Source organism: Triturus cristatus, chromosome 10 (genome assembly GCF_964204655.1).
Source record: "Triturus cristatus chromosome 10, aTriCri1.1, whole genome shotgun sequence".
Taxonomy (NCBI): domain Eukaryota; kingdom Metazoa; phylum Chordata; class Amphibia; order Caudata; family Salamandridae; genus Triturus; species Triturus cristatus.
Window position 1 is genome coordinate 369,828,943 of NC_140593.1, and position 12,749 is coordinate 369,841,691.

Below are 12,749 nucleotides of genomic sequence, written 5' to 3' on the forward strand. Positions count from 1 at the left end.
TTCCACCTCACTTCAGAATTACAAAAAAGTGCTTCATTTTTACTTATGTAATTATGATATATTCTGAAATATCAGCACAGTTTGTTTTTGTTGTGTTCTAGAAACAATAGCACCCTATACCCTCTCCTCTCACATGGTTTTTCAGGATTATCACATGAATTCTCTCACTTTGAAGTCAGAGAAAGAAAATGAAAACACCAAGCCCCCTCGGAAGACAGATTTGACATTTGACCTCTGTCTTTTAACACACAGCAAATGTGATAAGATAAGAATAAAATGTAAAGGCCTGTTTAAAGAAAATGCGTTCTCGGAAGGATATAGTAAATAAGGTATACTCTTGGGAGGAACAAACTCAAGCTGGACAGACTAAAGGAAATAAATAGCAAGGAACTGTGAATTACAAACCTTAAAACCAATAGCAAGCAATGGGTGAAATGCATTCACAGGGGAATTTTCCGAATGCCCACAAGTCGTAAGCAAACCAGACAGCTGTGCTGTCAGGGGGGACTTTCAGACCCACTCATCAGCTCACTTCCTGGACCTGTGGAAAGACTCTCAGAGGACTGCCAGCTGCATTCTCTCTACTAGATATCCCATTCAGTATGCCTTCTTACTCCCTACAGCATAAGGGCACAGGAGACCACGCTAACAAGAGGCTATGGGTCTTTTCTAGAGCACGGGATGAACCAAAAATGGTGAACAAAAAAAAGTCACTGCTCACACGGACAGTACAGTATAGTGACAACGTTTGGTTGTGGTGCAGATTGAACTGCATGATCTTATCAATTAGTTTGACGGTCTTGGTTTTAAGAACGTTGATATGGGATGGTTAGGGATTTTTTATTTGATGTTCATGTCTGGTAAGGAGCTATATGGATTTAATGATAGCGGGCTCATAGAGATTACAGGGACAGAAGAAATTGAGGATGATGGCTGGGTCATAGAAATATGCAATTTTGCCATTTTTGTACATCTTAATGTGCTGAAAAGAAGACCCCAAAATGTACAAGTGCCCAAAGCCTTCAAACGCCTTAAAATGACATGGAGTGCATTGTGTCAAAGAGTTTTACCCCAAACTAAGAGGTTTATTCATGATGTTCAACTTAATCAAACACCCAGTGCTGGACTGCATTGGTTCTTAAAATGGTAGTCAATGGCATAGTCACTTTGTAGACTTGGCGGGCCTACAAATGAAGCATCAGACCGCTAGCTTATAAATGCGCACTAGTGTTATAACTTATCTGTAAGAGCTACATTTTTAACTGCAGTTTTGCGATATTTAAATAAGAATGTAACTGATGAAATGATGAGAGGTTTTCGTTCAACCAAACAGAATTTTAACTGTATAAATGATGGAAGATTTTATTCTACAGCATTCTCTAGATTGAAGGCTGAGGAAGCCAGTTGTATATTTTACTGTCCTACTTTTCTTACTTGTTTGAACGCAGATTTAATATATATGGGAATTAGCAAAGTTTTCCATAGTACTCCATGAAACTTCTAATAGTCTCCGGTTTAAGGCCTACTAAAATGATGCGAATTCAAAATTAATTCAATACAAAGGCAGCTCCATATGAGTAGTTTATATAGTGTTTAATTGTGTTGTTTATATAGTATTGGTTAGAAATGGGGGTCTCTAGTTGGCAGAGATAGGTACCTTTGTCCAAATAGGGACCCTTGCTTCTAGTCAGGGTAAGGGGGATACACACTTTAGATAACCCCTGCTCACCCCCTGGGTAGTTTGGCATGAGCAGACAGACTTAGGCATTGTGTAAAGTATGTGTACTCAAAACACACAGTAATACAGTGATAACGTCACAAATGGACACCACACCAGTTTAGAAAAATAAAGTATCTTTATCTAAACTCAACAAGACCAAAACGACAAAAATCCAACATACATGTAATCAGAATTTGACTTTAAAAAGGTTTCAAACAACTTGGCCCATAGAAAACTATGGATGCATGATGTCTCTCAAAGTACCTGTAGTTGCGACAAAATTCACAAGGCCAAACAGCCACCGAGATGGGAATCGTTGAAAAACAAAGAGATGCGTTGGTTCCTTAGACCATGGGGAGGCAATGCAACAGTTCTGCTGCACGCAGGAGAAGTGATGCATCAAATCCGGTCTGTAGGGGGAAGTGATGCATCGATTCCGAGACGGTTCTGGTCCATGGGTGATGCGTCGGGAAAACTTGCAGCACAGGTATGATGCGTGGAAATCCGGGATGCGTCAGCGATCGATGCGTCGGCGATGAGTGGTGCTGCGTTGGTTTCTTCAGCTGCTATTCCCTTGATGCGTCAATTCTTGCAGCGGCGACAGTCGCTTTGTCTGTTTCGGCAGTGGCATGGCGATACATGGAGATTCTTCTCGCAAAGTGGTGCTGTGTTGGAAAAACATCTGCAAGAAGAGTGATGCCTCAATTTTCTTGTAGTTGCATTGCTTTTCCTACTCCCACCAGCAGGAGCATCTCCAGAGGCTCCACGCAGTCACTGGCACCTCTTGGCAGGTCAGAACTCCCAGCAAAGAAGGTCAGGGGAGCGGAGGCTGAAGTCTGACACTTCGGAACAGGAGGCAAGCTCCACTCAAGATCATGGAGATCTTCCTCAAGCAGGGGGGGGGATTCAGCACACGGCAAAGTCCTTGTCCTTTCCTTGGCAGAAACAGCCACTGCAGGCCAACCGCAGACAGCACACAGCAAAGGGGCAGTACTCCTCCTCCAGTTTTTCCAGCTCTTCCCCCTGCCAAAGGATCCTCCTGATTCCAGAAGTAGTCTAAAGTTCTGGGGTTATAGGTCTAATACTTATAGTTCTGTCCTCACTGGTGCAGTGCGACCAAAGGGGGTGGAGACAGCATTGTGCAAAGGAGACAGGCCCCATTCAGGTGCAAGGAAATCTCCTCCCACTACGCTAAATTCAGCAAAAGTCCATTCAGCTCAGCTCTGAGTCATCCAGGAAGGGCCAGGTGCACCTCAACCTCACAGTGGCTGTCTACAGTGAATGCACATCCCCAACCCCTGTCACTCCACAATCAGACAGTCAATACACAAACAGGAAGAGACCCACAGAATGGTTAAACAAGAAAATGCCTACTTTCTAAAAGTGGCTTTTTCAAACACACAATTTAACCCGTTCGCTGCTTCTGTTGGCCAACGGCCGTCGCGAGCACTACCTCGCTAGTGCTGCGCACGTCCGTTGGTTGACGCGGCCCCCCCACTCAATAGAACTCCCGCACCGCGGTGGAATTTGCACCGCGGTTAAGGAGTTAAATACCATATTTACTAAAAGATGTGTTATTAAATTCTGACTTCAGAGAGCCTAAACTTTATTTCTTTATCTTGTCCCAATGGGAAGTTATACTTGTAAGATGTTACAAAGCATTTCCCATTCTATCCTATGCGGCAAGATAGCCTTTCAATAGTGAAAAACGAAATTGGCAGTGTTTCTCAATCAGGACATGTCACAAACACCAGTACATGTCCTACCTCTCACATACACTGCACCCTTCCCAGGGGGGTACCTTGGGCCTACCATAGGGGTACCTTGCATGTAAGAAAAGGGAAGGTTAGGGCCTGGCAAGTGGGTGCACTTGCCAAGTCGACAAGGCAGTTAACAACTGTGCAGAGACACTGCAGTGGCAGGTCTGAGTTACCTTTTCAGAGCTACTCATGTGGGTGGCACAATCAGTGCTGTAGGCCAACTAGTAGCATTTGACTTACAGGACCTGGCACACTTCAGTGCACTTTACTAGGGACTTAACAGTAAACAAAATATGTCAATCAGGGAGAACGAATTGTAACATACATTTACACAGGGAGGACTTGCACTTTGACACTGATCAGCAGTGGCAAAGTGCCCAAAGCATCTAAGCCAGTAAAAACAGAATCCAGCACAGCATCCAAAATACAGGCGGTAGAGGCAAAAAGTCAGGGGAAACCAGGCCAAAGATGCCAAGTCTAACAGTGTTTAATTGTGAATATGGAACTGCCTTTGCGTTAAGGCATTTGTACTTATATTAATTTAGGCATTATTGCCTTCACATCCTCTTCCGACGTCCTGGAGACAAATTTACGCACTCCTTTAGCATAGGTAAATGTCTGACTTTTCAAGATTTGACACTAGGTAAATTAGTAAATATCTACAAACTCGTGAGTTTGTGACTGTGCACAGACTTCCCCAGACTTGCTGTCTCTGCAAAGGCCAGCTCCTGCCCTTGTAAATGGTTTTATTTTGGCATTTCAGATTAGAGTAAAATTTCAAATTCAGAAGAGTGATTCCCTTTACAAGTGCACACTCTTAGGTAAAGCCGTAAGCATTTGTAAGTTAAGTTTATACTACATGCCCTGAGCTCTTTTTCAATGTAGGCATTGGGTGGTTGCCAGTTACAAGCGAGCGGCCCGATTTAGATATCGGGAGACGGGATACTCCGTCACAAGGGTGACCGATATCTCGTCCGCCATATTACAAGTGGCATTGGATAATGTACTTGTAATACGGTGGACAAGATAGTCGTCACTTTGTGACGGAGTAACCCCTCCGCTGAACTTTAGATCAGCGGCAGCTCCTCTACATTGGCGGAGTAGAATCGTTTTATTTTTCAGCTGCTGGCTGAGCCAGCATGTGTAGGATGGGGTGGGGCTGGGACCACAGGGAGGAGAGGTTGGTGCATTTCTAAGTGCGCATCTCTGTTTGGCCGGCTGTCTTAAGCGGCCCAAACAGACTTGTGCAGTTAGGTTTCTTTCACCCAGCTGTATTCTACAGCCGGGTGGAGCATCAAAACAGTCTGCTCATGCAAATTCCCAGCGCTGCTTTCATAGTATGAGAGCAGTGTCTGGATTGGTTGGGGAGTCTGCCCCAGAGATGGGAGCAGCAGGAGAATGGAGGAGCATTGAAGCGTGAGGCGGCCACAGGATCAGGTAAGTTTTTTTTTTTTGTCAATTCAAAAACCTCGCTGCATATTGGCAGCAGCTACGACTGCACTAGATAGATCAGGCCAAAAATGACCTTGAAGATTTTTTTGGAGCACGAACCGGCTTACTACCTCCTCATCTGGATCTAAACACTCTTATACCATACTACAAGAGCCCGACTCCCTCTTAGGGCTATATTTTATGTATGGCGCCAAAAGACAGTTGTGTTAAAGCTGCGTCACTGTTTTCTGTCATCTGCAATGTCCTTTCTCCTGGATAGAAAATATTCTTAGATCTGACTGTATTGGCTTAAGGTGGCTGAACGATTCTGTTTTCCCGTATTGTCTAGTCTTAGTGACTCGGTTTGAAGTGGTTACAGTTGCAAGGAGAAAAATACGAGTGGCCTACGCATATGGCTACGGAGCAGCATGCAGGGTAACCGGAAATGGTTACTTTGGGCAGATCTGACTGGATGTCAAGCAACATAATAAGCTTTGAACTCATGCCTACCTAGTAATGTAGCATGTAATGACGCAGTCAAAACGGTGTACTACGGCACTGCTGTAATCCCGATTGCATACAGTTACTGTATTATGTATATAGTACCAGGCCCATGAACTTGAATTTCAAGTTGCCAAAATTAATGCGGCTTGTTCCTGATTAGCAAGTGTAAAACAACCTAACCTAAGCAGTTATATGTCCATTTCTGTCATATTGCTTCGAATGGCTGATTGACCTGTCTAATCATAGAGTAGAGATTTCATTGATCTCAGAAACCTATATATCCAATTTAACCTATGGTATCTAACCCACGACTCATTCAAAACCATAACAGTGAGCTCTTGGGCTGCCAAAGTGTCCCTTACCTCAATTACCACAAAAGTTGTTTGGTTCCACCTAAGCCACATAGTAGGCATGATGGACACTGCGTCTTAGGTTGTAATGAGATAAACCACATTTGCATGCTTGTTGCAGACAGTTGCTAGCCTTCATTTATTACACGCTGTTCTGTATCTGTTTTGACGTGAGGCATGTTGTGTTGACTGTGATTGCCGCTAGGCCGGTGTGTGTTGAAACTATTTTCCAGTATGCTTCATGTGTGTCTTTTCTGTGGATGCCTTGCAGCCCTGCCTTCGGGACTCCGTTAGCCTCTTCATGGCCTATGTTCACACCAGTGTCAACGTGACCAGTGCCAAATATCTCCAGAATGAGAAAAGATACAACTACACCACACCAAAAAGTTTCCTGGAACAAATCACACTCTACAAGAGCTTGCTGGGGAGGAAGCGCAAGGAGTTGTCACAGAGAATGGAGCATTTAGTAAACGGCATCCAGAAACTGAAAACAACCGCTTCACAGGTAAAGGCAAATTCACGTGGGTGCTGCATGTAAACTGATGGGATAATGTCATAACTGGGTCTGAATGTCGAGTTGTATCCTGGGTACAGAACTGTTTAGTCCTCCCCAGGCAATTCATCATTGTAAATACAGAACAAAGTAGTCTATTCTCAGTGTGTTGGCTTTTTGCTTGAGTTTTAAAGTACAGTCAATGTTGGTTCAACCTTTGACACTAGTGTTTCATCTTTGTAGACCACCAGAAAGGCAAACTTTCTCGTTGAGGAGACATGACCTGCTGCTCAGTTTATGTGGATTAGTTCCCAAGAGCTAACTCCGTGCCCAAGGGCAAACACTAGCTTCCACAAGGGGCAGGAGCTTGCATGCCAGTGCAGAGTTGCACATTGTTCACAAGCCTGTACCATGCACAGTGTGTTTGCTTTACTTGAGTCTTAAAGTGCAGGCAATGTTTTACAGCCTTTTACACCATTTATGTGTCCTTGTGGACTCATCAGAAAAGCAAAAGTTCTGTTGGGGGAATTTGGCCTGTTGGTCAGCAAAGAGAAACACACTGGTGTTGACTGCATCGCTCTGCATTTGTTGTGAAGCATTGCCTAAGTCTGGAACGACTTGAAAACAGCTTGTAACTCCACCGTCAGCTAATGTCATACCCGAGCGCCACCACAAAACCAAATCACTAGACCAATCTGATCATTTATCAACCATATTTGCCACTTCTACTCCTCATCGCTTCATCTGAGCAGATTTGCTATTCATATCAATCCAATTTGGGAGGGAGTGAAAAGCAGAGATAATGTGGGGTCACATTAATAGAGGATATAATGGTCGTTTAGAAACACTTGTCTGGCATAATAGTGTTCAGCTAATGGGGGTGCGCCAATATCATAAGTGGCATTGTTAATCAATTGATCAGTGTATAGGTATTTCATTAGCTCCTGGTATTTCGTTGCATGACCATCACTCTTTACTTCCCCCAACCCATTTTTTTAATCCGAGATCACATATTTTGTGGCATGAGATTTTTCATTAAATCCAATGATCCCTTTTCAGCCTTTATCTTGCGTTGGTGAAGTATATCCTGACACTCCTACTGCCTGGTGGAGTTAATTCAATCTATAAGACTCTGACAATCTGCAGTTTCTCTAGTATAGCAGGAGTCGCGTGGCTACCATGTTCGAACATAGCAGTGAGTTCCATCCAATAAACAGCTTTCGAGGTAGACCCCTGCAAGAGCATGATGATGCGCAGTGTTACTATCTGTGCACTTATTAGCTGCTGTTGGGTTCTAGCAAGTTGATTGATATTTATGTAGTAACACGCATTTCTTTGTACCACAAAATAGTCAACTCTTTAAGAACAATCTCCATCTAACATGGACCATTTGAGTAAGACTCATAATTCGCCATATGAGAATATCCATTCTTATATGGCATTAATTTAGCTTATTTGTGATTTTTTTTTTTTCTTTTCCCGAATCTATAATTGGTTGTTGCATGGGTTTCCATACCTCTGCCTGTTTTTTAGCTCCATTTCATGCCTGCATGCTAGATTCCTTTCCTGAAGAAGCAGGTTACACATATCCTAGAAAGGTGTGCGCTAAAGTTTCACACAATATTTTTAAGTATGAAACTGGTTAGAGCAGATAATGTCTAGTTTCTTTTCGAAGCAGTACCAGTGCTGATATTTCACATAACTATCGAATACAAGGCATGCCTTTGTGTTCAAATTACGCATGAGGTCCTGCAGAATTTTGTTCGATAAAAACTAATTTCGACATATTTTCAGCCACATTTTTGAAATTTCATGAAACAAAATTTTGTAATGGTACTTTTTTAATTTTTTATTTTAGCATTTTTCACTATCATCCAGTTCAGCCATTTTAGTATAATGTACCTAAACATTTTGGAGTGGGAACCAAGATCTGTTGTGGAATATTGTTTTAATATCCCTTATCGATCCAAGAGAGCAGAGTAAAAGAGTCCACTGCACAGGCTTTTGAGTTTTTGTTTCAGAAAACGTGTTCATGAGCAATGTGGAAATTGTCAAGACTACCACAGCACCCAAGAGCATTATATATCTCCAGCTGCAAAACCAGTCAAGACAATCCTTGTTTCCCAGTCTAGCCAGGAGATGACTGCCCTAAGGTATTCACTCTGTTGCGGCTCTCAGTAGAAGAGGAGCAGGGAATCTTTATCAAACTGACTAGTGCCATCTATGGCCTAAAACTAGAAAGTATTTTGTCTCATTGTTTTCATGTGTCTAACCCAGGTACTGCCTCAGTTAAGTATTTGTTCCAGTTCTTTCCAAAAGGTATTTGCACCGTGGGATTTTTCAAAATATTCTTAACATAGACATGTGTCTGCATTCCAACAGGCGCCCCCAGCACATAATAGTATAAGTTTCCCCTAGCTGTGCTGCATGTGATTGCGACATGGGTGTAGAATAGGCGTCTACAGCCCATACTGTCGGGGGGAGGGTGAACAGGGGGATCTGAGGGCGTGAACACGGTGTCCTAGGGGGGCTGAGGGGTGACTGCAGTGGGTAAGGAGGGCACCTCCCCGCATTGCCCAAGATCTTTGTATATGTGCCACGTGGCTAACGTAAATGACATTTTGGAGACTCAAGCTCACATTGTGCAGTTGGGGACACTGTTATTTTGCTATACGTTGGTTAATTTCCACTCAGCATTATAAATGTGTTGTGGTACAGATAATGTAATATGAATATATTTGCATGCATGCCTCTGAATATTGCATTGAATGGAACGTCCTGACCCTTCGAGAAGAAACCGGAGATAGCCTATATAGGGTTTTTTTTTGTTGCATATTTATATAGCGCGAACTCGACCCGAAGGTATTGGAGCGCTTTACATAGCACCGTATTTACTTACATTACAGGGTTACAGCCAGGATTGGGGGCATTCGTCTTTGTGCTTTATACATGCTCCTGCTGGTAGCAGCCTTTCTAACAGTTTGTATAGTAATGCATCCAACAAAGCGGTTTTACCTTCTTTTGCACTTTAGGTGGAAGACCTGAAAGCTAAACTCGCCTCTCAAGAAGCCGAACTGCAACAGAGGAATCAAAATGCTGAGGCGCTGATTACTAAAATAGGGCGCCAGACTGAGAAAGTGTGCCAAGAAAAAGCCCTTGCGGATGCCGAGGAGCAAAAGGTCAGTCTAATTCCTCCATTCAGAGCTGTTCAGCTATGTGTAGCACAAAATAAACCTTTGTAGGCGAACCATTTTGAAGAACTTCCTCTCCAGGGGATAGCAAATCGGGGGAATTATTTCAGTTGCACATGTAGAAGCATTTCACACTGGGATTGCCACTTAACCTTTCCCTGCATTGTGCATTTCCCCCCACCTTTCAGCTCTTTTAATGACACGAACGAGCAATAAATACTGACCTCATTTAAGCCCATAATCTTGAGCATCAGAGGTATTTGTAATGCAGCAAAGGTCATGGAGCCATCTCTGAACACTTCAGGCTTCTGAGGTGTTTGGGTTGCAAACAGATTGAATGGCTCAGTTGTTAACAAAGTCCATTCCCTGGGCCTCACAGCATCACTTCCAGATTCCAGCCCTAATGGGCATGTGTAAATAGGATGTCACTGCCGGCAAACAGCCTGCAACCCACCTGCGCTGGTTGGTATTACCAGCAGCTGCCATTTGTTTCTGCTGTGCAAAAAACTGAAAACATCCTTGGTTGCTGGTCTTTTTTTCCTGTCTGGCTGGAGACAAATTGCATGCGCATTTACATGTAAAGGAAGCCAGAAAATGACGACTTCTCTGTCTGCCCCCTCCTCAATCTCGACATATTTTAGTGCTTCTGCGCCCAGTATTTTAAGAGTGCTGGTGAAGGGACACAGAAAATGTTCCTCTCAACACCACTCACCCACGCTCTCACCTCAAACGTGATTTCTATTGCTTCAGCTGAGCCACGCCCTCTTTGACCAAAGGCTGTATGTACCACATTTACTTTAAAAGCCAGCGCACACAAAACAATACCTTAGCCTCTTACTATCCCCATGCCACATTGCATGCTTGAAACATTGCTGCCTGAAAGATAAAATATGATAAATTGTGCCAAGCTGGATTTTGAAAGTGGCACATGTCAATGATGCCACTGGTGGTGCTTGTGCAAAAAAAAAAAAGGCTATTTTTTGCAATACTCAGGTTTGCACCAGAGGCGTGACACAGTCCCCTGGAGCCTGCTAGAGGACGGGGTTTCTCTCTCACCTACTCATCAATCATAAACCCCGCATGCAGGTCAATGGATCTTTGATGTCGACAGAGATGTAAGGAGCTGAAGTCAATATAGAGCTTTATCGATTATCATTTCTTTTAGTTAAATCAAAAAAGTGAGTTAGAGGGTTTTATTTTGAAATCTATTAGTTATTCACTGTTTTATTACGGTATTATTTTCCAAGTCTCATCATTAAAAGTTAATGTAATCAATCAATAGTTGGTAAAAAAAAGTAAGTCAGTATATTAATCAATAAGGCATGAATTCAGTAATAATACAAACATCTTTTCCCATGAAGAAACTTTCCTATTCTAAATGCATCAAATTAAATGTAAGAAGGGAAAAGGTGTCATGTGCAGATACCCCTGAAGGGTCCTTATGAGAAAGTCAAGCATAAGCATGAAGCTTTAGCATAATAAGCTGGAAAGTATTCTCAGCTCGAATAACAGCAGACCAAGAAACAAGCTAAGGCTTCTCATGAAGAGATGTCTAAGAAACTCAGTAAAGTCTTCTCTCAGAGTGTCTGGAATAAGGGTCATACACCTACTGCTCTAACTAGTCTAAAAACACTCACTGATGTAAATGCACATTTTCTGTGTTGCAACAATAATATACTTTCTTCTTCATATTGATCAGTAAGATTTCGGTACACTCCTGGGGACATATTTATTCCCCATCTTCTCACCAGAGTACAATTGTCTTTTAACCATGTGTCCTTAAATGTGGTGGCACATCCTTTCCTTTTTTCCAAATCTTCTTCCAATAAATCACCTGCCCTGTCATCTGCATCTTTTGTGGTGAGAACCTTACTGTTAGAAATTCGATTTCTGGTTGGCAGAGTATGCTTCCTGTCCAAGAAGGAACCACAATAATAGTCAGGGTAAATCAGATGAGCACCACAAATTAACCTGTGCTCACCCTCTGGTAGTTTGGCACAGAACAGTCAGGCTTAAGTATAGAGGCAATGTGTAAAGTACTTTAGATGCATCATCGATGGACCCGAGATGCAGGAAGCAATGAGACGATGCGTCATTGGCAAACCACAGCAATGCAAAGTCAAAGATGTGGCGGAAACTGGAGATAAAGCGCCACAATCGGCTATGCAATGTTCTCAGTCCTCGCAGAAGCAGCAATGCGTCCGCATCGAGGGAGACACACTAGTTCCAATTGGCGCAAAGGCGTAGATGCATGGCTAGTGGTTGAAGCAGCACTGTATACCCACTTCCAAGGGCCCAGAACTGGGTTGGCATCACCTGGCAGGGCAAGACTTGCAGCAGTCAAAGTCCAGGTGCTGTAGCAGGATGAGTTGAAGTCTTTGATGTCTCTGAGACTTAGAACAGGGGGAAAGCCAGCAAGTCCTTGGAGTCACTCTAGGTTCAATTGAGATGGGTCTGTTCCTTCTCAGTCAGGGCAGGGGCTAGAAGGCAGCAGGGCAGCACAGCAGAAAAGCAGTACTTCCAGAGCAGCAGTCCAGCAGAGTGACAGTCCATTTAGCAGCACAGCAGTCCTTCCTCCTGGCAGAGTTCTTCACAGGTCCAGTATTATACTGCAGCGGTAGGATCAAAGACCCAGTTATTATACTCAATTATGCCTTTGAAGTGGGGGAGACTTCAAAGAAGGCTTTGAAGTGCACAGAGGTCCTCCCTTCCAGCCCTTGCTCCAGACTCACTACAGTGGGGTATAAAGCCCTTCGTGTGTGGACAGGAAAAAGCCTATTTGGTTGTAAGTGTGAGGCTGTGCACCGCTCCTCCCCCATCCTCCCAGGAAGATCCATTAAGTCACACCTAAGTTCCCTTTCTGTGTGGCTGTCTAGAGGGAACACACAAAGTTCAGCTGTCACCTACCCCAGACTGGTCAGAGATAGGCTGAAGGCACAAAAAGGCTAAGAGCAGGAACATGCAAACTTTAACTAAAAGTGGCATTTTCAAAGTTGTAATGATAAATTCGACCTTACCATGAAAGAAGATTTATCATTACAAATCCACAGGTATAAAACATAATATATCTACTGCCTCTCAATCAGGAATTACAGCTTATTAATTGTAATAAGGAATCCCCAATATCAACCTATGAGAGGGTTAGTCCTCAAAATAGTAGGCAACGAATTTGGGTGTTTTTCTCTACCAGAATGTGCAAAATTTAAAAGTACAAGTTCTACCCTTTAATCACAAAGCACTCTGCCTAAGGGCCCATAATGGTGACTTAAATGTAATAAAAGGGGAGTTTAGGGCTTTTAA

General features: G+C 43.2%; 1 protein-coding gene across 1 annotated transcript in view; it reads left to right on the plus strand.

Annotated features, from left to right (window-relative positions):
- Positions 1-12,749, plus strand: part of DNAH11 (dynein axonemal heavy chain 11) — a 3,007,685-nt gene that overhangs the window by 1,900,808 nt on the left and 1,094,128 nt on the right. Inside the window, exons 56-57 of the mRNA XM_085631597.1 lie at positions 6,037-6,270; positions 9,291-9,437. Of these exons, the coding sequence (XP_085487723.1) occupies positions 6,037-6,270; positions 9,291-9,437 (381 nt within the window). The remainder of the gene's footprint in view (positions 1-6,036; positions 6,271-9,290; positions 9,438-12,749) is intronic.